This window comes from Syngnathus scovelli, chromosome 16 (assembly GCF_024217435.2).
Source record: "Syngnathus scovelli strain Florida chromosome 16, RoL_Ssco_1.2, whole genome shotgun sequence".
NCBI classification, from domain to species: domain Eukaryota; kingdom Metazoa; phylum Chordata; class Actinopteri; order Syngnathiformes; family Syngnathidae; genus Syngnathus; species Syngnathus scovelli.
In genome coordinates this window covers 6,895,254-6,921,319 of record NC_090862.1, presented here as the reverse complement: position 1 = coordinate 6,921,319, position 26,066 = coordinate 6,895,254, and the positions used below count along the sequence as shown (strand labels likewise).

General features: G+C 43.5%; 1 protein-coding gene across 1 annotated transcript in view; it reads left to right on the top strand.

The window, feature by feature from the left end:
* hs3st4 (heparan sulfate (glucosamine) 3-O-sulfotransferase 4) overlaps positions 1 to 16,922 on the top strand; it is a 49,174-nt gene extending 32,252 nt beyond the window's left edge. Inside the window, exon 2 of the mRNA XM_049745774.2 lies at positions 16,060 to 16,922. Within this exon, the coding sequence (XP_049601731.1) occupies positions 16,060 to 16,714 (655 nt within the window). The 3' untranslated portion in view covers positions 16,715 to 16,922. The remainder of the gene's footprint in view (positions 1 to 16,059) is intronic.
* Positions 16,923 to 26,066: the final 9,144 nt, after the last annotated feature.

The window sequence follows — 26,066 nt, the reverse complement described above, 5'->3', positions numbered from 1 at the left end:
AATGATTGGAGAAAAAAATTCCAAATTAATCTCAATCCTGTCATCCATTGTTTTTCACGGTTCTAATTAATATATTTCAATGCACTGCTAAACCAAAGACCTGTTACACCACTTGAGAAAAACCAGAAGGTTGGACCGCTGGAAAAAAACGCCTATCCAATCTGTGCTATTACCATCATCGCAGCTGTATAATTTCCATCTCACACATTTATATTTGTTGTTGCGTTTCAACTACTCATTTTATCTCAATTCCCTGCCGCACGAGATGACGGGAATCAAATTATTCCAATAACGGGTCAATTTTACAAGTCCTCAAAAGGTCATGTTTGTTTTTCTGCTCTGTAAAAAGGTCACTTGCTGTATCAAAGGCAAAAGGAGGTCAAAAGTCACCAGCCTTACCTCGCCAAAGAGGTCGTGGGATTCGTTCTAACGGATGTGAACATCACTCGAGCGTTTTGGAGGTAAAAAAGGTCAATGACTTTCGTTTGCTCAGCCTCAGCTACATTGACTCGACGGCGGGCTAATTGCCTCGCCGCGAGAGTGCCCTCGTAACCCAAAGTCCACGGCGCCAGTCCGCGGCATGGCTTTCTCTAACTGGCTCTAATGAAGTTCCGGGCCTTGATCCGCATTGTGTTTTCGTTGACATTTCGCCGCTTTGACTGACATTCGCCTTGTGTTTTTTTTTCATTTACTGGCTTTCATATGACCACGTAGTCAAAACAGCCATCAAAACACTGGTGCCTGCGAGCCAGGGTAATGGCCGCCCGTTTGCCTTTGCGCAACCTTTTCAACTCGCATTGCGTGGGGGAGAATGACAGCCATTTAGAGAAGGTTCCTTTTAACGTTCAAGAACAATATGTGGGCGCTGAGAACTGCAGGGAGGGAACGACTGTCGGATAACCTTGCGCCAAAGAAAAGTGTGTTCCTTTTGAGGCCTTCAGAGCTTGACGGGAAGAATGACAATACGCTTCTATGTGCTAACGCTGTACGTCGGGCTTTCATCTTTCGCTTTCCCTTTGTAGTATTTCTTGGCAGAATTAAAAATACGGAGGGATCTGTCATTGTTGAGCGGAGCTAGATGGCTATTTCCGACCGGCCCTTTATCTGTCGGAACGCTATTCCCTACAGAAAATCCACGAGTTTGCTGATGACGATTTTCTACGGGCTCTTGTTTTAATGAAGGGGAGAAAGTGGATCCGCTAAAGCCGCCGCCACGTGCGGCAACTCGGGCTCTCCTATACGGGACGGTATATTGTTTACGCCGCACATTTGCTTATCTTTATGAACACCCACTTTCCTCATGCTCGTCAGAATGACAATCCAACGTTAATAGGCACTCCAGCCGGGGAACGTCGGGAGTGCTGATGAGCTAAGCTCCAAAGCTCTTCAACTCTTTCCGTCACTTTTTGTGCTGACAATCAAGTGTAGAAGTACCAAGGTCATCCCGTGCCTCATACTTCGCCCTATTGAAGAGCCCTTGACTCATTACCTCCACCGACAAGGTTATATTTTCGCTGTGATTGCGCTGACCTTCTGGTTATCCTCTAACTTCACTTGAATTCCTTTGAATTTATATTCAAGGGATTTTATTCTGCGCCTGTATTTCCAGAAGTAGTTTCACTTAGGTGAAGGATGCAAATACTCGGCTTGTTTCCCTTCACTTCACATGCTTTCTCCGTTTCAGACAACATCCGTGACCTTTAGGTATGTCATTTTATCATTAATATTTTGTTACCACTATGACTAAAAAAAAAACACAGATTGATAACGGTTCAGCGATTACAAATTCCCGGTCCGGTCTCGGCGGTGATGACGAAGCTGAAAGGACTTTGACACATTTAATGAAAACTGTAAAACACAACAGATTTAAGTGTCAGCACAGCTGTTAATTATTTGGCTTACCAAGGCAGAGGGGCTACGATGGTGTTAGGGGGAGGGGGGGGGGGGGGGGTGTTACTGAAAATAAGCCTCACGCTCAGCAAATTGCAGACGCGGCATGTTAATGGAAACAAAATTGTGGCAACTAGTTCAGCGGCGTTAGCTTGCCAACCAGCGCGGACGACTTGCCAAATGATTTGTTCGCTCCTAATCAAATTTAGAGGTCACCACGACTACTTCGGCGACAACGGCGCTGGCGGACCGCTCGGGCCGACGACAACGGGCCAACTTGTTTATCGTCGCGCTCCGACGACAGCATAAACTTTAATGTTTTGATGGAACACAAGACATTAACTTGGAGAATTGATCGCTGGTGCCAGCTGGGAGGTTTAAACGTTGCCATTTTATACCCTGGACTGTGTAAAACAAAGTCGATAAAACTGGGGGAAAGTGAAACCAGTGGAGCCTTAAAGCCCAACTGTTGTACAAGTTCTTTTTCACTTGGTCCAGAATCTGATTCAAAGATATCAGATACTTTGATATCAAAAGTCCAGGTCACAGTGTCGGTATCACTCAATTGAGTTCGACATCTTTTCAAAGATGTGTAGTGTTGTTCCTAGATGAAAATAATACATCAGACTAGAGGCGGGCTGATGTGTCAGCGGGGCGGTCGGAACTCGCTACGGCGTTAGTCAAGTGCAAATTGCCGCGAGCAAGCATAATGATGCACCCTGACAGCTATTCAAAACCGCCTCAAAGCGAGCGTTTGAGACAGCGGCGGATTTCTTCTAAGAGCGTCAACGTCGGAAGTGAGACAAGGAAGTGTGTGTGCGTGCGTCGGCGCGTGTACGCCGTGTGTACGCCGCGTGCTGTTTTGTCAAAGTCGGGCTAAACGACAACTACGCGGCCCCTTTTTCTTTGTCATGACGCTCGAAGCGTAGGTGGAGAGTTGTCGGCTTCGGCTTCCACAAAAACAATGTGGAACATTATCAAGACGCCAAAAGTGAAAGAGATACCGTGGGAAAGATGAGGAAGGCGTTTCGAGTGAAAAAACATCAGAGGCATACAATTAAATTACTTGGTATTGGAACATTTTACAGCAGTTTTCAAAGTGAAACAATCTTTGAGCATCAGATGTGCTGTAGCGCCTGCAAGCAAGGATGCTTCAGTCGCTTTGTTTCTGTTCTAAATGTTCTTTATTATGTTAAAACACAAATGAGTGTTTTTGATTTAAAATGATTAGCAACATTTGAATGTAGCCTCGCTTCACAAGTACAATTGTCAAACATAGCCACTTACAGCCTGATTATACACGTGCAAAGTTGTTACATATTAACAGAGCATACTATCGGTTTGGCTTCAACGATATAGCAGTGCTAACATACTAAGCTAGCATTAGCACTGTAAACAAGCCAACATTTAGCAACATGAATGTAGCATACATTTTTTTTGTAATACTGACTTACTATAACACTCAGTGGAATCGGTTTGAATTTTTGTTTTTGGATTGACAATTAATTAAATCAAAAACAGGTGACAAATTTAACTGTTGAGCGCAAATGTTACAGTATTTTCCGGACTATAAGGCGCACCTTCAATGAATGGCCCATTTTAAAACTTCTTCCTTATATAAGGCGCACCGGACTATAAGGCGCACCATTAATGCATCATGTCAGATTTGTAATCCAAATCAAATCATTCTCCATTTTATCTTTATTTCAACTTCAGATGCAACAAATTACTTTATAATCACAAAATAATGATGATCCATAGTCTTTTTGACTCATGATTCATAGTCTTCAGCGGGCCACTTATGATTGATTTCATGACACCATTTTTAAATTTAGGAATTTGGTCCATATATATGGCGCACTGGACTATAAGGCGCACGGTCGGCTTTTGAGAACATTTTAGGTTATTAGGTGCGCCTTATAATCCGGAAAATACGGTACTAATTCTGTCACGTCTGGAAACTCAACTGCCTGCTTTGCGACGGCTCGGACCATCCAAAACGAAGGAGCCCCTCTAGTTGGGAAATTAGCCAATTAGCATTTTACTGTCAACTTCAAAACCGGTCATTTTTCTTTGTTTTGTTTGTATTTGTTTTAATAGCTCTTGGAAATGAAATATAGATTGTGCACATTTGCGCCGCTTATAATTTATGTATCTCTGGGGGATTTTTAAAGCGGCTGTCCTAAAGCAATAAAAGCATAATACTGCACAACAAAAGAGGCATTCAGTTTCGCGGATGTCATTTGAGTGGGCGCATTTGTGGCCATAATCTTGAATCCTAATGCGAATCATCCGACTCCTCGCTGCTACTAGGCAGGGCCATGCCGTTTCCACTTTCGTCATTGGTAGCAAACATGTATTTTGTACAGGTGCTGTCTCCTCACCGACAATTTCCAACGGCGCCAACAACAAAACAAGCTCCATTTTCTTTCCAGGGCCGCACTGCCAAGTCCGTCAAACCCGCCGAGCTGTTCTACTCGAGAGCACTTAAGCAACATGAATAATTGCAGGCTTTTATTGCCATGTTTGACAAAACGCTCCTGAGATTGGCCGCGCTTCTTTACAAACTGCACGTTTAGCACTCGTAAACAGGAGCCGTCCAAATGGGACAGCCAACGTATCTTTATCTAATCTTATAAGACGTTCTCGAGCAAGTTCATCACCCCGTCCTTCAAACTCTTGAGGGGCGTTTGATTTGTGTTGCGTCTGCCGCTAAATTAGATAATCAGCTGAAGAGCTGCAGACTTTCAAAGTTATCTGTTTGTTAAAATGACATCAGTGCAATGGTGCCTCGCAATTCTTTGCCTGGTGAATATAAATTATGCGGGGGCAAGCGATATGACATTTAAAATGAAATTGCCAGCTGCAAGCGGTAAACCTTCAAATAAATGAAAGCTTCTCAAATACAAAACAAGCCTATATCAAATCCTGTAATGAAATTTGATACATTTATATAATTATAAATCTAGTACATTTGTTTAGCGCAAATCAGTTGTCTTTAACGTTTAAGTTCAACAATTTCCACTTAATTTAAGGACTGATTGCTTTAAAGCATTTAAACATTTAAGTTTTGTGTGCAATTGAATCAAAAAGTAATTTTTAAATTTTCCCAGTTAAGCACAGTGTTTAATGTTCAAACTGTGTACAAAACAAAGATTTACAAAAATATTAAATATACCTTTTAGGAGTACAACTACTGTCTTATTTTTCATGGACCTATTCTCTCATTGGTCATAATGGTGATATCAGCCAAATATTTTTTTTCATTGGTACTTTGTATAAACATCTTTAGATTTATTGCCCTAAGTCAATAAATGTTTCCATGACATGTCATCGAGTATAATGATAGTTGCTCTGATGTCGCCAACGGTTTTAGCACAGCAATCCGCGTGACTCGATGAGATTAGCAATGGCTGCGTATTGACTCGAGAAAAGACGCGTTTTGAAACGTGATCATGCGAACCAGCCAGCGCGAGGATTAATCGAGAGGAAAATTCTTCCTGACAAGCTTTTAACCGCTATGCCCAAATACGAAAAGTGTCCATTAAAAAGTCACTCCATTGAGATGATCCCCTCCCAGCCACCTTCATTTGTATTTTCTCCGAGATCCAAGTGTTTGGGAGAGGCCAGCCGTTTGATTTGGTTCACTTCAGGCTATGAAGCATAAACATCCTTGTAATATGAAGGATGGCTGCGCTGTGTAATATTAATTACGACAACATCTGCTCCATTAAACCGCCGCCGCAACGATAAATGAATGCGCTGGGAAGTGGAGAAAACAAAACTCCCTATTTTCTTCCACGCTCATTTCCAGTCGGAGCAACTTACTCGATTAGTTGTGAAACTCTTCTTTGTGGTTGTCGCAATGTCTGTGTGATAATACTGCCCCCAGGTGGCCATGATGGGCACACCAAAAGGAACAGCCCGATGTCTATGTCTGAACTGTAATTGTGATTTAACTACTGGATTAGATTGACAACTATAAAATGTAGTTATGCTTTTCGATATTGATTTTCCCTCCCGCGTATTGTGATTTTATGGCGATGTTGCAGTTATTTACTCTTGGTTTGCCACCCCTAATAATAACATCAACACGCTAAATGTTCCGTCGGAAATCACACTTCTTAAAAGTCGACCCTTATAACACTTTGCCAGAGTTGCAATGAGGTGATAATGGAGTGTTGTCAGGAGCTTCGTCATTCGTATTATTGGAGAGAGTGGGGGGGAAAAAAAGATTGAAGGATACGCTTTGTCTCAACAGACGACGTAAGCCTCTCAGAAGTCGCTATCACCAGAATTTATCGCCCGAGTATGCAAGAGTCATTAGGCGATAAATTCATTGTACAAAAAGTACACACTCTGGTGTCAAATTCCATTTACGGAAGCCGAGCAAAGTGAGCGATTCTTTCAAGCGAGAGAGAGAGAGAAGGGGGGGGGTGGGGGGTTAGGTGTTTGCTGGGCTCCGGCTCGGCCGCCGATCCATTTCAGGGCCGCGCAGACAAAAGATGATAGAAACCTGCTCTCGGAGATAAAACACACGCCTTTGAATAGACGTATGGCGCACGGCGGATAGAACACATTTGCTTAATTAAAAAGTCGGCTTCTTTCCTGGCTTCCTTATTGTGCTCACATCAGCCCGGGGGGAAAAATGACGGCAAGACGCAATGCGGTTTGCCCACCCTGATTCAGGTGTCGAAATTGAATACCCAATGCTTTCTCGAGTAATTAATACGCGCTCGTCGGTCCTTAAGGATCATTTGTTTTACTGCGTGTATCCTATCGGCCTAATAACTTGCTCAACTCTTCAAACTGACATTGTTGAGCTTGTCTAGAATGTTGGTTTCCTAAGAGCAATTTTCTCAAAGAGAAGTTTGACTACACACACAAAAATGTGAATACTGTAAATTAGCTGCTGGAATGTAATTTAATGTTTACGTCGTGAAAATATAACAAAAGGACTTGTTCATTGAAACTTTACACTCCGCACTTACAAGTTGCTGACTCAACAGTTGTAGCTTGGTGCCGACTGGACTCGAGTGCTGCTTTGCCGTGCAGCATATCAGACGTCAGGCCGCGGCGTTATTTATAGCCCGCAAAGTGTGTCGCTTATGTTTGTGAGTTAAAAAAAATAAAAATGCTATTTGATGTCGGTGCAGTAGCGCGGAACATGTGAGGACAATAGCAGTAAAAAGGGAAGACTTGAGAGATTAAGGTTTAATTTTATCTTTCAACAGTTGACACATTTCCTTTTCAACTCTGCCATTGGCAGCCTGGATTACACAAGTTAATCTGTGTATCAGCAAAACATTATCCTGCATTTGCGGAGAGTGTTTATGGTAGATTCGCTTGCTGCATCAAACTACCTCTGCCGGGCAGATTAAGTGTGTGGGGGTGGGGGGGCTCAAAAGGGGGTGCCTTGCCAGATCCATTCAAGGATTACACCCTCGTATCTCCTCCCGTCTCAAGTTCTGAAAAGCGAGGAGATGCTTTACCTTTTGCGTCAGCTATTTCACAGCCAAGGTGTCGCCGGTCGCACAGGTGCGCTCCCGCTTGGAATGAAAGAGAAGGCGGCGCCGTGGCAAACGGGCCGGGACCCCGACGCTTGGTGTCACGCTCGTGAGCAAGATTTCTTTGATCCGGCGAGGGCTGGAAGAGACTCGCTGCACTTTGATCCGGACGGCATTAAATATACATGGCGGGAACCCAAAAAGCTCCGATGCCATTAGATGTCACTCTTTGAGAGAGAGGTACTCTCATTTAATGGAGTGCTTGTTTGCTGGCTGTTACGTTTGCTTTCATGACTGCACTGTTTTTTTTTTAACTCAACCTCCGACAAGCTTCTCTGACTCTAATCCCTTCGTACTTTTTGCAGGTGCAAAGCTCCAGGCGGAGAAGCCACCCGATGAGATTAAGGTGTTAGATTAAATCTAACAGTGATTAAATAAGCAAGCGTTTTATGGCTGTAGCAAATTAATTTCCCCCGAGTCATGTCAGCCCGGCCGGCGGAGCTGTGTTCCTTCCCGCCGAGTCGACTGCGCGCTGCTGATATTTGCTATCATGGCAGGCGCCGACTGAAACATCTTACTAACGCCTGACCTCAGTGAGAAAGGGCACAAAAACAAACCAAAGCGTGCTTTAAAGCACCACTGTTCACTCCAAACCCCGAGTTTGAAATGGAAACACCATAGAATTTGTCTAAATGTATTATTTCCATTGGATCAACTCCACCAAAACTGCATTATACCACCTGCGCCACAACTTAGACCTGGTTTCACCCGGTCTAAAATCTAGTATGCATTTCTGTCAGTATCTCTGAAATGCTAGCGGCTCACACGGCAGGTGAATTATGTTTGCGTCCCCCCCCCCACGGCTGAACGTCTGAATTGAGCAATGTGCTGGCAGGAAAAGCACAATTTGGATTAGCCAAAGCCAAACTGATAGGTCAGCTTAGCCCATAATGGAGCAGCTTAGGCCGTGTCTGCATGATGAGAACATTCTTAGCAGCCTGTTTCTTTGCATCCAGATGTTGCGCTGCTAAAAAATAACCGACCTCAGCCCCTTCCCAACCCGTCTCTCTACTCTCTCCCCAATATGCATTCATCTCGGGTAAAATGACACATCGTTTTTCTTCAAGTATCCCTGCAAATGTGATGTGCGGCTAAATTATTCACGCCTGTCTTATTTCGACGGATGCCAAATGGCCGCATTTGGGCTGTTTGCATTGTTTAGCAAATGAAATTGCAATAATGCCATCGTGAACAAGATTCACAACTATGCACATACTTACACCCTACACGAACGCCCATCTGACTAAATCGCTACAAAAATGCCAATTAAATCCACATTGAACTTTTTTTTTTTTTATTTTGGAAAAATTCCACTGAGTCAAAGTTGCCGTGCAAGTCGGTGTGAGCAAAACGAATTACAGTCTATATTTGTATAAAAATAATAATAATATGAAACAAGTGAAACTATACAGCTGGAACTGAGCCTATTTCCAATTGGGAGTTAAATGACAAATAAATTAAAAAAAAAAAACATTTAACAGTGCAGAATGGTGGAAATAAAAAAGGGAATGATGCCGCGGCTTACTTACAGACAGAGCGACATAACCTGAGCTCGGCTCGATCAATATGAAGCACATAACCGAGCGTGTGCAATCTCTTCGCTCGCTTCCAATAGGAAAGTAGCACTTCATAATGTTTGGCTGGAGGCGGCCCACAGCTTCATGCATGCAGATTGACGGATATGGAAAAATGGGGTTCGGGTCCCCCAAGACTTGAGATTGCTTGGCCTACATTTAACCGGGCGATCTGTGGTCATTGCAATGCAGATTCCAACAGAGAACATTTTTTTAAACCAGTCACCTTAAGACAGTTAAGATTTGTAACTGTTGGATTTAAGATGAGACTGAGAAATCTGGTCTGGATTTGTTATACTCTTTTCCATTGGGAAAAGTTGTTATTGAACCAGCCTGAACAGACTGTTCAACCTTTATGGGACGTATTTTCGGGATCTGATTCGCCCTGACAAAAGCAAAACATGATGTTGATTCTATGTGATAAGCGCGAAGAAACGCAGAAAGTTAAAAAATGGCCAGAGGCATTTTTCATTTTGTCACACTCGAGTGCACAATTTTGGCCAACTTCAACTGCAGCTTTTTTTTTTTTTTTTTTCTTTACCGCAACAGCAAACGTCACCAATTTGGAGGAAGTTGTTCGAGGGGGTTCACCTGCCCCTTTGAGGTACATTTTCTTAAAAACAAGCGCATGATAGACATCTCAAAAGCCACAAAGACTTGATTTAAAATGTCCTGCTATTTTTGCCTCCTTACTTTTTTATCTTTTGGGATTTAAAAAAAAAAAATCTGAGCGTACATGTTGCTCATTGAAATGCGATAAGATCCAAGGAAGTCGTATTTTGATTTGGCCTTCTTGCACGGCGGCAATGCAGCAGGTACACCCATGCATGATTCATCGCGTATGTGAATTAACAAGCCCGATCAGCACGCCTTCATTAATATGACATTTCTTAGCGGGAAATGGAAGAAATTCATGCACGCCACACTCGAGACAAATTTAGCTCGTTGTTAGCATAATTTAGCATTCACCCATTTGATCTTGTAAGTAGCTAAAAAGCTACACTGAAGATGTTTTTTTGTTTTTAACTCAAGTAGCCGGCAACCAGCCAGTTCATCAAGACTTTGTCATCATTAGCACAGAGCTGTACATTCTAATTATAGCTCAGGTTGGACAAAATTGCCAATTAGTCCAATGAGGGATTCCCGTCGCGCCTACAGTTACTACTTTGAATTTTGCGTCTGACCTCATGATGACACTAATGAAGGCTTAAACTTTTTCTGACGGTAAAAAAAAGATTCATGAGGTATCCAGATCCAGACTACTGCATGTCAATGCAATTGGTAAACAATTGTGTTGGAGACACGTTTATTTATTTATTTTTTAGATCCCAATCTCCAGCAATAAATTGATGTTGATGTGATGCGAGTTGTTTTGTTGTTTGTTTGTTTTTTTACGCACGGGTGAGTTTAGGAAGGAGAAGTAAAGTTGACGTAGCACCATGCTTGTGCACTGAATGCGGTAATAGCATCTGGGAACAAACCCCCAAAAGTGTCCTGTATTATTCAAAACGGCTCTTGCAATATTTATTTGGTGCGCTCGGGATATTTTGTGTGTATTTCATGGCAGCTCGCCAGCGACCTTGTGCTGCCCGTGTAGAGCAGCTTTGGAAAATGTTGGGAGTTCCGCCACGCTGAGGTTTAGCATTAATACTGGCGTGAAAGGGTTTGAAACTTAATGTCAGACTTTTTTTTTTTTTTCTCGACGGGTGTAAAGGTAGAGCTAAATTTGTCCTGATATTTCTCTGCGAGGAGAAAACCGCTGAATTGCTTTTTTCTACCTCTCTGCACATATAGAGAAGACTTGTTTCTGTGTTTGTGTGGTGGTGTCGCATTGACCTTCAGGTCCAGGATGGATTGAAAAAAAATGTGGAAATGTGAATGCGTCTCACCCAAAATGGTTCAAAAGGTACTCATATAAAAAATCTCCTATAATAATAAATAATACATTTTTGGCCATCTTGGCCACGTTATTAACGGGATGAGACCGAGAAGAAGAACCGAATGACCTGTTTGTGTGTCTGTCGTGTTTCTCCTTCTAATTGCATTACATCACAAATGTAAGATCATTATTTTTGGCTTTGTTCTATCTATTTCTAGACATTGGAAAGCAGCAGCCTCCTTTGTACAATCCTAATGTGGAGACAGCAAAGACAGCAATATCCTTTTGAGAATTTGATTGGAGATAAGATTGCGCTCTCATTGTCTCCGCAGACTTCAGTTAAAAATAGACTTTTTTTTTTTCTCCCTTTCAGGCGACTATTGAGGATGGTAATGGTGCAGCGTGAAACAGCTTTGCAAACATCCTCATAGCTCTTCTCCCACACATTATTTCAAGTCCAAAAAACCTTTAGATGCGACTGCTACAGTCTGGCAGGTGCGCTGAGAGAAAGTACCTGGCTGGCCGGGCGCCGTTGGAAACGCAACGGTCTTTAGGGGATGACGGGGAGAGATCGGGGAATAAGGTTTTTGATCAGGACCAGCTGTCACTTCCTGTCCTCAAATGTTCTTGACGTAGTGCCGGGTAAACGAAAAATGTACTATTCTTTTGCTGACAATCGTGATATGGATTATTATCAGTTGCCAAATGTGATCTGCAAGGAAACTATTTGATGGGTCTCAAAGTGGGCATGTATGTCACATTTAAAATTGACCCACCGAGACTTTTGAGAGGAGGATAAAGAATCTGTTTTTAGCAATACGACAAACTTAAGTCATCACGAGTGAGACAACACCCTGGAAGAGAAAGAGATGACTGGATAAGACCAAAAGAGACCTGAAAGGACTGACTTGGATGCAAAGGAAAGAAATACAACCTGGCATGATAAAGGTGTAAGAAGATTGCGGAAGACAGCAGGGTTGACTGTCTGGGACTCTCAGGAAACCTAAACTGGCATGACACAGGTGAGGGAACACCTGGGAAGGAACTGGAATGCCTGTCCAAGACAGGCGGATCAAGGGAAACCGCCTACGACACGGGCGGACGAGATGAGTGCAAGAGTCAAGGGAACCATTACAGACTAGCCGAGACAAAGGTAATGATTAAGAACTGACACAAAACAGGTGAGGGAGCATTTGGAACGGAGGGGAGGTGACTAACCAAATCAAGACTGCCTAACCCAGGACAGTAGAGCGAGAGATACTCAAGCGAACAAATACAGAATAGCTCAAATCCAAATGAAACTGACAAAACATTTGGAATGGCCAAGTCTTGATTAGCTTGAGCTCAGAAACAAGACAAGTGAATAACCCCAGACTCGCTGTGATTCGAAGGAAACTAGTGTGACCTACCTTGGCGCTAACTGAGAGACCGGTGGGGCGTTAATTGGCCTGGGATCAGGAAACCAAGATTGGTGTGACATAGGTGATAAAACATCTAGAAAAGGTACACTTATTTAAAAAGTCCCAACACACAGGTGTCAACTTCTTGAGGCTCATCTGAGTGTGGTATAGCTTAAATATCTATAATGGGTATACCAAGAGGAAACATTTTTTCTCATGTACTTGACTCCCCCCCTACCCCCCCTCCCCTGTTTGGTCTGATATCTTTTTCTACAAATAAGCATTTGAAGACCCAAACAAAACACACGAGTGCCCAGTGGATAAGCTTCAAGCTAAGATCCGCTTAGAAAACACTGACAGGTGGAAAGTTCACACTCAGGTTGGAAACAAACAAAAACAAAAGCCATCTGGATACGAGCGCTCGCATCATTACCGGGCCGATCGACGTTCTCCGCCAAAAAAGCGGCACCTTAAACTGTGACAGCAACAATGCCTCCCACTCCAAAACAGACCCGGCGGTCGCCTTTGCTCTGGCCTGTGGGCTTGCGTTCACGTGCGTGCCAAACAAGAACGCGTTCACTTGTTGAGGAATGACTCATTTGGAGTGTTTTCCTCCGTGTGCTCAGAGAAGCAATATCTCGGCGCCGGCGCTTATCGCAAACATGTCGCTCCATGCGCGGCCATGTCTTATTCATTGCAAACTGACCGTAGCATCCATCAGCCGATTGGCGGTGATAAATAGCCGCTTGGACGACCTCAACTATCTATTTGGCTTCCTGATGTTTGCTTTGACGCTACTCAGAAAAACAAAATAATTGCATACGATTCTTGTCCCGAGCCACAAATGCAGACGAGTCGATAATATACAAAAACTACAATCTCCATTATTCACTCGAAAAATCACGCTCTCTTTTTGAAAGAAAAATTTAGGACCACATTTGTCTGCTCTCATAAGCTCTGACGTCGCTCAGATTTTGCTCTCGGAGGATGCGGCAGCGGTTATAACTGAGACTTTTTGGGGATAATTGATCGTCTTTGACGTAGAGGACGCCCGGCTCGATTCGAACGGGTATGACGGGGGGGGGAGGGGGTTGGAGAAGCCAGGGCGAGCGGAGGTGTCTATTTCATCTTCCCTAATTGTTAGAGACAGCTGAGCTTCTCGGGAGGACGAACTTTTTCCGCCGCAAACAGCTCAGAACGATTAACAGTTTCTACAAATGTAAATTGGCTCTTCACCTCGTTGAGCCTGAAAATTATTCCCTGGATTCCGCAGACGCCGGAAATTGTGTTGGGATGTTGGAGTCCACAGCATTTTAAACGCTGTACTCACAAGGCTCTACCGGAATACTCTAACGAGATCCGATTTGAGATGCGGAAAACAAATATTTGAGGTAAACAGCAGATGGCGAGGAAGGCCCGTTTGGATCCATGGCTTTAGTCGCCTACCCACCCGAATGACCCGAGTCAAGCTTAGCGAGCGAAAATAGAAATCAAAACGAACCAAAACGAGGAGGTCAGCGTTTGCGGTTATTTGCCGCTGTTCCGCTCGATGGCCGCCCCCCCCCTCAACTACCTTGTTTATCGGCTTTGTGATTTCCTTGGCTGCTGACATTTCAAACGCACTTGATCCATGACTGATGATGATGATGGTGATTGCGACGCGCCATCAAAACAAGTCTTTGGGCTTGTGTTGTCCTATAATTAAACGTATAATGTTCCGCGTTGCGCCGGATGAGGACGATCGGTTTTTATGCTTCCAAAAAGGTAACCTTGAACGATTGGACATGCTTTGCGAGACGCACAGCACATTACCAATGATGTCGTGTCTATGGAGTAGGAAATTGGTTGTGCCGAGGTGATTCCATTTCAACTTTTTTTTTTTTTTATGGCCATGGCATAGTACCTAACTGAAGTTTGCAGGAGCCCTTCTGGAAAAGATAAAAAACAAACCTTCCGCCCAGCATTACTAGCGGAAAGTGAGGGCACCTAATGAAAGGGAATATTCTCCCTGGTCACTTTGCAATCTGCAGATTTAATTTCCCTAACACACGCCAGGAGTATGCGCGGCACCATACTGTCGAGAGACAAACACAACCCAGAGGGAAATTACCCATCAGGAAGGCAATACTGTTACTTGAGATGCAATTACCAGGCCACTTGCAAGATTCTCAGCTCGGAAACCAATGACGGCGCGTGTGCGCCGACGTGGGTGCGAGCGGAGTGGGTGGTCGATATGTGCATAACCACATCTTATGTTTTGCTGGCTAAATTGGATTCTTTGGCGGAGAAGACTTCATTTGGAATATGTCCGCCGTGCAAATGATTGATGCGAGTATATCGTCGCAAGTGTAGGTCTGAAACAAGGCGGGGGCGGGTGTTGAGATATCACAGGCGAGCGTGGAATAAAAACGCAAAAGTGAAGGAAAGCTGCTCTTACAAGCACAATCACAGCAACTTTTCCTCATTTCCCAGACAGTAACAGACGCCATAATTGCACTTTGCTCTGCTCATTTAGCGAGCAAACGCGACTCGCTTCGGCGTCGTTTTGAATCGCGCTTTGCAGAAAAGCTGCCGCCTTTCTGTTTGTGATCAGTTAAGTAAGAGTCACAGAGGATCTAATGGACCAATTTAGCAGTGGGACCCACAAAAGGAGCGGGGGAGCGTGGAGCGTCAAGTGTAAACATTTGATAAGCTTTTCGCCAGAAGCTAACGCTACACTTTATTATTAGTTCAACTGAAATAGAAACAGCAATGACGCCGCTGCTGTTGTATTTGCCACCTGGGTGAGATGAACATTGGCAGCCATGGCAAATGGCTTTGCGTGGGATGTGTTCCTCAAGTTCCGATTTTACGACAAATAATCACCTTGAATCTCCTAATGAATGGCGGTGGACTTGAATGAGCAACCGACGTAAAGACCTGAAATGTGTACGGGGGGGGGGGGGGGGGGGTGAATAAAACTGCCTTGCACAGTGTGAGCATAGCATGCATAATAAATGTATGACAAAACAATGCCCCTGGCGCCCCGATATTAATGATATGCAGTCGACTCATTATTAAAGTTCCAAAACAGCTCCTGGAGTAACACAGATGGAGTCAATTAAGCAATGAGCATGCTCGCTCGACTGCCGTTTCATCTTCTTGTCTTTTATCTCCTGCGCGTGACTTCATGGGTGTAATTATTTGAGCTGATACGACGCGTTGCTCATTGCAACATAATAGCGAGCGGTAATATAGTTGGGATTGCTTTGTTTGTTGTTTTTAGCTAGTTTTCCGAAGCGGACGCACAAAAATTAGCTGAGCTGCAGGTTTGTTTGTTTTAAGTTCAGCTACTGGAGCAAGTTTTGCTTGGCCACATGAAATTTGGTAGACAGGTCTATTACGAGTAGACCCACAAACAAATCCAGACCCCATACCCCAAATCATATGGGAAATCGACCATTTCCGATGGTACTTCAAAAAACAACTTGCTCCTGAATTCCGTATCACTTAGCAACATGGTATTTCGGTAAACATGTCTATGATGGGGTAAACCCACAAAATCGCCTCAATTTTTGCTTGAACTTGCCATTTTATGTTAATTTCCAGTTGTCCCCTAAATCCAAACAACTCCTAGTGATTGCGTCCAACTATTACCAAATAAGCATTAAAGACAAATCTAGAGAATTAACGACAACTTCAATGATGGCTGAAAGCATCCTTCCATTTCTGTCTGCACACTAAGACGTCTCTGTCCATTTCCTCCCCAGAGACCTGATGCCTTCAACGCTGGAGGGGCAGATCACCATGGAGAAGACCCCCAGTTACTTTGTGACCAACCAAGCCCCCAAGCGCATCCACACCATGGCCAGGGACATCAAGCTCATCATTGTGGTGCGCAATCCCGTTACCAGGGCCATTTCGGACTACACGCAGACTCTGTCAAAGAAGGCCGAGATCCCCACCTTCGAGGTTCTCGCTTTCAAAAACCGAACCCTGGGTCTGATAGATGCCTCATGGAGTGCTTTGCGAATCGGGATATATGCACTGCACCTGGAAAGCTGGATGCAGTACTTTCCTCTTTCCCAAATGCACTTTGTCAGCGGCGAGAGGCTCATTGTGGACCCCGCGGGTGAGATGGCCAAAGTCCAGGACTTTTTGGGCCTCAAGAGGATCGTCACAGACAAACACTTTTACTTCAACAAGACGAAAGGCTTCCCTTGTCTGAAGAAGCCTGAGGACAGCAGCACTCCTCGCTGCCTGGGCAAGTCCAAAGGGAGAACTCACCCCAAAATCGAGCCGGACGTGATTCGGCGACTGCACAAGTTCTACAAGCCCTTTAATATGATGTTCTACCAAATGACAGGCCAGAATTTTGAATGGGAGAAACAAGAGGAAAGCATATCTCGAGGTTCTCTGGTCTAGCGGGACCCGTCGCCACCGCCAGCCTTCTACCAACTCGATGAAACAAAAACGCTCCTCAACTGCTCCGCGTTCCGAGAGCCACGCTTGGACGTTATCGCGGCATTTTCCATTTGCTCCCCCTCCCCCTCTCAAAACTAATGCTGATGATGATGGAAGATGACTACTGTACATACCAAAACATAAAATATATTTATATTTGTGAAAAAGAGATGATCTTTTTTTTTTTTTTTGGTTTACAAAGGAAAATGGTGATTTTTCTTGCGTACAACTCCCACAAGTATGTGAAGTTATGACATGGAGGTGACACTGGCTAACCCGTTAAAAAGTTCATCATCACAATAAAATTATTACCGCCGACCTCTAACGTGACAACAAAATTTGACCGTGCAGTTATTTTCGACGGGTTCCACTTATGACCTTACCGTCAAAATGTTAGGGATAATATTTCTGTCAACTCAAGAAGTGTGGTGCCAGATGCACGGCGGTAGCTGAAGGCAAACGTCAATCGCAACGTTAAATGTTCCACAACCTTCAGGGATTATTATTGATGTCCCAATATCAGTATACTGATTTTGAACAATACCCCGCCTGTGGTCCAAAGCGTCACTCTTTGGCTTCACCAAGATTCAGGTTGAAGAATCCTATTTATTTCAAATTCTATGTGACAGACATAACACGGTCAAGTATGATAGTACAACTTGTTTTCAAATATATTGAAATATACTAATGGAATTTTACATTTTAATCTTAAATTAATTTACGATCGATCATACAGTAATCCCTCGTTTATCGCGGATAATTGGTTCTTGGTTCCAAAAACCACCCGCGATAAGTGAAATCCGCGAAATACGGTCACCAACAAGAAGTACTGGGCAGGCTAACGAGTTAGCGGAAAGATACTAATTTGCGATCATGCTAACACGCTAAAACGGACTTCTACAGGAATGTAAACGAACATCTGGAGCAATACTTTATTGTCCTAAAGGTTAGACACGTTTCCTCAATTTAGAAGTTTTATTTTGACTTTTAAATGTTTTTTTAATTTGGAAAAAAAATCTGCAATGCAGTGAAGCCGCGATAAACGAAACGCCAAGTAGCGAGGGATCACTGTATTTCTGTTTTTTTGCTAATTTAATGAGAATTTAATTCCACTGGACATGGACATCACTGTGATCAAAAATAGCGGTTTCACGGTATTATAATTCCAACGATAAAACGACGACGACTATTACAACCCATGTCGATATACTTTTGAAAGTGTCCTTACCTTTCACTTTCATTCCTTAGCACCCAAAAGCAGAACTTTCCACACATTCTTTCTCTTGATATCTGTTTTGGACAAAAGAGATACAATTATTAGTTTTATGATAAGGAACAAGTATTTTGCACATGCAACGACCTTGTTGTTTACCAATGCGTTAATGTGCACACTATTCTCGCCGCGCGGCGCCACGCTCATTAGCGGCGCCCATATTGAATAAGAGCACTGACGTATCATGAGCATTAGCCGATAATTGGAGTCTCTCTACGTGGTTGACATTAGCATACAGATGACTGTGAGCGGCGAAGATGTGTTGCCGCCGCCGTCGCATTGTGCGCTAAGCTGCTAATTGCTAATTCTCCTCCATGGAGATGCTAAAGAAATTATGAGAATGCAGGCAGATCGGCTAGTGAAATTTTCATTTTAAAAAAAGGAAATTGAATGAATAAATACATTATGCTAGCATTTTATTGTTCTAGTCCAGGGGTGTCAAACTTTTTTTCACGGGCCGCATTGTAGTCATAGCTTCTTTCGGAGGGCCATTATGACCATCAATCCAAATAAATGTATGAGCACCTCATATTATATACAGTCAAAGCTACAAAACAAACTGACAAATAACTCGCTTTCAAATCAGATGAGTAAAAACTGGTCAAATATTTAAAAAAAAGAAGATATTTTTAAAAGTGAAGACTATTTGCAATTCAAGTAATGACACAAATTTGATGCACAATTTGTCTTCGTGGGCCACATAAAATGATGTGGCGGGCCGTATCTGGCCCTGGGCCTTGAGTTTGACACCTGTGTTCTAGTCCAATTTACAAAATGTATTAAAATTTAAAAAAATTATCTTTAGAAATGACTGATGGGAGCATATTAAAATTTGTCTTGATTTCTGCAATGCCTTTACCCCGGTTGACGTATCCATCACAATTACGACACAAATTGCACAAAATGGTGATGAGAAACTTTTATTCCATGCAGCAAAGGCTCGTTTTCAAATTGTATGCTTGTTTTATAATCAAAATAATATGTCATAACCAAGTGCTTTGTATAGGAAAAGTAATCATTCATTTGGCAAATGGCCGCACATTTTGTCATTCATCCCATTTCAATGAGCCGAGCCACTCGCTTATTTAAAAAAAAAAAAAAAGGAGCAGAAAAATTATTTCTTTCACAAACCTATCTATTCATTCTCAAGGGTACGCAACTATTTTCCAACATGAAAATAATAGCAAACTCCTGCCAACTGCCTCGTGCTTCACCTCGCGGTCCTCCCGACGTGGCGGCAACGCGTGAGGTTGAAGAACGTCACCGATGGGCCCCGCCAACGTTTGTTAACAAACATCTGCTGCCATGGTCTCCTCTGTCGTTAGAGATTAATGGCTTGTTAAATAAGCTGCCGCCGCTGCTGTCGGAACATTGGCAATGTCAGGGAGTGTTTGACGTCAAGTTTAGAAGAAAAAAAAACACTAGGAAAAAAGAAACGCACCAAGGTTGCTACCTAGCAATCGGCGGAAGCCAAATTTGATGTTTTTTAAAACACTTTGGTCATGAAAAGCGCTAACCAATGAGCAGATATGCGGCTGAACTGGAACAGAAAGGTACGACCTCTACCAAGGCTCATTAATTCTCATTTGGATTTGCTCCAAATTACACGTCAGTGATGCTAACCTTCTGCATGCGCCACAAGTTTGCCTTTAAAGACTCCAGGATTTTTCATAGAATCTTTCAAATGACAATGACCTTGTCCGTGCTGACACATTGAAAAAAACAAACTATAAAATTACAATAGAGATGTGCTAATTTAAGTGACCATAGTATGGCAAATGAGATTTTGTAAAAATAATTCAGATTTTATGACGTTTTGGATAAAATGTAATTTTTCTTCACAAAATGAAAATTCATATCTGGTCTTGTAAAATATTTTATTCAATATTTTAAAAAATGTACAATAAATGTAAATGTAATTTTTTTTGTAAATGTACAAAATGGAAAAAATATTTAATTGTTTTGCTTGAAAAATTGTGCTATTCTCACAAACCAAAAGAGTTTAATTATTGTCATAATTTCTCTCACTGAACATTCACCACAAATTTTTCTAAATGCAGAAAAAACTGGGTGCTGGGGAAAAAAAAAAACTTGAAAGAATCAAGAAGTACACTACGCTTCTTTATCTTTACTATTATTTTAATTACGTTACATAACTAGTTGAGTGCGTCTGGACTTTCCTCACTGGAGACAATCGATACATCTGCAGAGTCAATAAATAAACCTGCTACAGATCACTGGTTGCCACGGCGATGATGCATGGCTCCGTTAATCCCGCCTGTTGGGCGGCCAAGGATGGCTGGACGTTCGCTGCTCTCTGCGGAGCACTTCGTCACCCTGGGAAGGAAAGCCAGCACCACCGCCGTCATCAAGGCAAGTCCCACGCTGCCCTTTCCGCCGCTAACCTTGAGCACTTCGCAGCCTCCCTTCCCAAAAGTCAATGTCTAACTTCAACTTGGAGGCATGTCCTGTTTTCTAAAACTTTGGGTTTTCTAACAATAGAAGCAAAAAAGTATCAAATTGGTTTTCATTTTATGTGCACATATAGAAATATACAAAAAAAATAAAAATCTAATAATAGGTCTGAGTACCGAAGGTATCAATTGAGGACCTTTGCTCGAACCTTTTAAATAAGTCCAAAAAATTCCTCCTACTCAGCCGTCCGCTTTAAAAAAAAAGTCAGTCGTTTATAATTCATCCACGAATATGCACTTATTTGCATTGCCGCAGCCACTCGCATTGGGGAGCTCAATCTTTGATCCCGATCTGTCAATAACACACACCCGCGCGCACGCACACACACACCCGCTACCTCCTACTCGTTTGTTTCTCAGCCAGAGTGCTGTGATCCATCCTGCGAGAGTTACAAAGCATGAAAGGCATGCTAAGTTGTCCTTGAACTGCTCCTCCCGGCGGGGATCGCACGGCGTTATGTGGCTCATCGGCGTCCCCGGCACGCCGTTAAAGACAACGCCCCGTGATGGATGGATGGATGGATGAACGGCGCCCGCTCGTCAAACCCTCGCCGTCCCCCCTGCCGTGGCGCCTCAACTCGCGTTTGCCATTTGTGACAATGACGAGCAAAAGTAGGTGCGATGATAAACACGATAAAACGACCGAGTCCGATTCATCAATCACTAGAATCGTACTTGACGGAGACAGCATGCATGCTTAGCTCCAACTAAAATCTGGAAAGACGTCAATAGAATTTAAACGCAATCTTCCTTTCATTCAATTTGATGCATTTTTTCCGCCATCGACTTATGTCGGTAGCAAAAGTTTGACCGAGTGTGGGGGCGGATTGCCACAGGGGCTTTTTGCGTCTGTGTGTGTGCGTGTGTGTTTGTGTAGCTGCAGTTCCTGCAGCAACAACAGCGATGCCAAACTGCTGGAGGACCGGAGCCGCACTCCCACACCCAGCTGGTGAGGGGTTGGGGGTGGAGGGGTAGTGGAAGGAAGCTGCATGAGCGCCAGCTTGCTTTGGCAGCCCGTGAAGTTGCTCATTTCCTAATGGACTTCTGCACCGACATCAAATATTTGTGTGTTTGCAGCGAGCCATGTGTGAACACAAAGCAAACTCAAAAAGAGTTGTTGTTTTAATAACAGGCACCTGCCAGGAATTATTCAATACACACAGATCCTTGCTTGGGACTCATTTCTTTCTTATTTATGTTTTTTTTTTTGGTGCCAAAAGCATAAACGAGAGCAGTTGCCATGGCCCACTAGAATGCTTCAACTCCACCACTCGGGTGTAAAAGTCTCACGTCAGCCAAGTCATTTCCACTAAGCGCCTTGTTTGTGCGCGGCAAAATCGCCGCCATCTCCATTGTTGCGACGGCGATAATAATGCAAAACGTCTTCAGACGGCTTCCCGGGTCGACTCGATCGCGATCATCATCTCGAGTGAGTCATCATTTGAACGGTGGCAAATGTCACTTCCACTTTGCACCTGAAGAGAGCTCGTCCGCTTCATTTTTCCCGTCTACACATGCATGAAAAGTATACTTGGGAAAGACACGAGAACTACTTTTGTCCAAAACCGCCATAATTGCTCAAAACGGGAACGGAGGTGGACTCGAGCCGCCGGCAATGAAAAACAAGGACGCGACATGGCGGCCGGCCTTGCACACAAAAGCGTCGCTACCGTATTTGTGTTGTTTACAAGGTTTGCTAATTCGCCCGCCCTACCCTCCGCTAATTAACGAGCCGGCGTCTCTTTGTTTAACGCAGGTAGCGCGAGCTGTTTACACGTACGCTTTGCACAAAAGATGCTTTTAAAAAGAAATATGACAGCCAGCGTGGCTCGGCGCTCGGAGCTATCTAATCACCAATTAAACAGTAATCACGGAGAGACGAGCGCATTGATACTGTAAACCAATAAATTAGGCATACATAATTAATGCCTGCATTAGGAAGCAGAAGATTGCGAACGGCTTCTCAAACTGTGCGAACGGCTTTAATGCGGATGCGAGCGAACGGTATCAAAACATTCATCTCGCTCCATCGACGCTTTTTAGGTGATGTACGAGCACGGACGGAGTCAGCGGCGACATCTTTCTCAATCGCGTTGCGACCCGGAAAACGCTTACGGAGAAACCATCGACGTTTAATGACGAGCAAAAGGCTCAAAGCAAGAGTAGGGAAGTTTTAATTATGTTTGCTCCGCTGCACCACCTGCAGGTACAACGTGTAAATGAATTTGAAGGCCGTGTCGGGAATATAAATGAATGAGAGTAAATAACAACACACGGGTGAGACAAGGAGACGCAAATTCAACTTCTGGAAGGTAATCGCTGCCGAGGGCAGCTGATGTGTATGGGCCACAATTTTTTTTTTTTTTTTTTTTTTTTAAATCTTATCACCAAATCAAAAGTGGCTCCTCCAAGCCAATTATTGTATTGTTTCATTTCCACCAGTCATGACTTTAAAATATGTTCTTACACTACTTGAGCGATACGGCTATAATTCCATAAATTACCGCTTAGCATCCAGCATGCTAATGCGCTATTAGAACAAACTGCAAAAGTGCGTCGGGGTTAATGCACCTAATTCAATGTACAACTTCGCGTACGTGCATTTCTATCTCCTTATATACATCTATAGATATAAAATTTTATTCCAGGCCCGGAGGGAGAATGTTTGCTATGCCATAATTTATAGATTGCGAATCAGATCAAGGTCTTGCGTGTCTCTTAATTGCGCAAGCCGACTACATTATCATTTTAAATAGCCCGGCACGTCTGTTTGGATCAGCTCTTTAGTGCGACCGATACCTCGACGTGCGGTACATTTGACACTCGCGAGGGCAACGTCAATACGAGGAATACAAATGAGGAGCCGCGGCGGACACAATGGAACGCGCGGCTGGCGATAACATCATTAGAGCCACTGCAGAATGGCTAATAAGCAGCACAAGCCCAAGAAAAGGCATACAAAAAAACAGAAGGATCTTCTAATCTGATGGATTCATTTCAGGAGAGGAAAAATAAGGGCTTCTCTAGCTTTGGGTGGTTTTTGTTTGGCTCCTTGAGGGCCGGAGTCTCGCGGGTGTTTGATTGTCCGTGGCACCTTGCAAACCGACGCCCACCTTTTGTCCATACGCACATAAAGCATCCCGACAGATGAGACGGAGGCGCGGGAAGAAAAAGCTGGAGGATAGCGGTCCTCAAAGTGGGTACAAGCTGGGGGCCAGAGAGACAAGTGTGAGGGAATGTCATGAATCTCAAGTTTGCGCCATTTCAAATGGAGACGCTACAGTTTTTCCAATGCATTTAAAGAGACCAAACTTTTTCTGCGATCTTTTTTAAAAATTTTGAGGACCAACGTTTCACCGGGGAGGAACGAGAGACGAATCCTAAAGTCGTGATGCTAAGGGAGTGTTGCCCAATAGAAGATTTTTTTGACAAATGGTCATCACGTTAACAACTTGTAACGGCGGCGGGGAGTTCGTTCGAGTTACAAAATCGAAGAGGCCCCCCCAAAAAAAAGGTCAGTGAAAGAAGAATCTGTCTCGGCTCTTCTGTCATTAAGCAATCTCTTTCATCACACCTTTTCTCTGGTAACAGATTGTAAAGATGTTCCAACAGTACAGAACAACTTCAGCTATAGCGCTTTTATGGTTTCGCTAACAACCGGCGAGGGATCCAGGACCCAAAATGCACGTTTCAAAGTACAAAACAACAAGCCGGCATCCAAATGAGCAGACAACTCTAAAGCAAAAAAGTTTGGGCTGAAGTTTAATTAAAAAAATCCAGCACAGAAGCAAACTATCAGCATGCGGCGAGATCATTATAGCAGTTAGTTTACACAATTAAAAGAGCAAAATTGCCTATTAAATTCACTGAGTAATAAATGACTGCTCAGGTGTGCACATCCAAAAACACTAACAAAAATAGTCTATTTATTGATGCTGCTAACTAAACGCATTGTTTACTTGAATAACCACATACAGTAGCTTATCCTTTCAGACCACTAGCTAATGCTAAAGAGCATCTACTGTACATTATGCAACATTATCCTTTAGGGTCAGTGCGTCAACACAAATAAAAATACAATTTTGTAACACACGACTAATATTAGTGCCGTACTGATGAGCTGAGAAGAATTTAGATGAGTCATCTTTCTGTTTTATAATGCCTCCAGGCGACCAAAGCGGGCACCGACACAATTTTAACATTACGAACGACAACTGTGTTAGCTAGCGGGACGTTGAAGGTTGTTTGTTAAACAAAAACTAAAAAGTTCAAGGACCTCCCAGCAGAGGGCGTCCGTGCTGTCAAGGGCTCCGCTTACAGAAGCATTCCTTTCCAGATCAATACCTCGGCAGCCCGCCGCTTGGAAAGAAGACTAATTTCATTATCAATCCATGCAAGTAATGATCTCATTAATTCAGTCTTGATTCATTTTCAGCTGAGTGGATATTAACCTTTTGCTCGTAATCATTAATTTTCCGCCGGAGAGGTGTGGCCGCGTTTGCGGCGCAAACAAAGCGACGAGTCCTGACATTGAAGGAGCGCCTCCGTGACGCATAGCGACTGACTCCTCATGCTCCGATGATCAATGCATCGATCGGCCCGGCAAGTGAGCTAATCTCTCACCCCGCGCTAGCTGACTTGAGGCCCAAAGGTGACAACGGGCGAGTGCGTGTCTTTCACAGGGGTTGCGTGGTTTTGTGAAGCCACGCATCAACGATGAGGACAATTATCATGCTCTGAATACTTTGCAGAGAGAATTTTTTTTCATGGTCGTCTGATTTTTTTCTATATTTGCCGCTCGCTGTGGTCGCTCACCCCGGCAAATAGTATCGCTCTGTTTGTTTTCATTGTTTCAGAGCTCACCATCTCTCTTCTCTCACGAGATTGTGTCCTTTGGGTTTGTTTGGAGTTGTTGTTTTTTTCTTTCCTGCAAAGAGGCCTCGCAAAGGTGTCAGTAAAGTGGAATGATGGAGGTGAGGCCTCATGTGAGGGGCACTGAAAGCATAGACGGGAGCACGCGATGCATTATGTAGTATGCCAAGAGTATTGTATTAAAATGCAGCTCGCGTCACCAGCAAAGATGCTCGCATCACATTGCTGTGGAAAAGACGTGTGCGGCAGAAGGTTGAAGTCAAGCTGCTCTTTATTACCACTCTCAAGACACTCGGGGCTTATGCAGAGCCGGTCATTATTACTGCTGTGTTTTTAATGTCGAAAAGAAGCTTCGGGGAAGATGGAGAGATTGTGCTCGCAAACGTACTTGCTTGGTTTCGTCTTTAGCGCTTCAATGACGGCAAAAGGCTTCCTCTTTAGAAACTCTGCCTGAATGGCTAATCGTCAATCAAAGTCAACTGGCTGATGTTGAAGTCAGTATAGTGGATAAGTAAGATTTCATTTAGCATTACAGAGAACAAAAATGGGGTTTTTTTTTGTACTTACATTGGTCAATTGTAGTTGTAGGAAGCTCCATTTTGTTTTCAGTTGTGCACACCTGTTTGTGTTCCATAATAACGACCTTCCCCACTTTGTTTCCACTTCCTGGGTCATACTGGATTACACAGAAAAA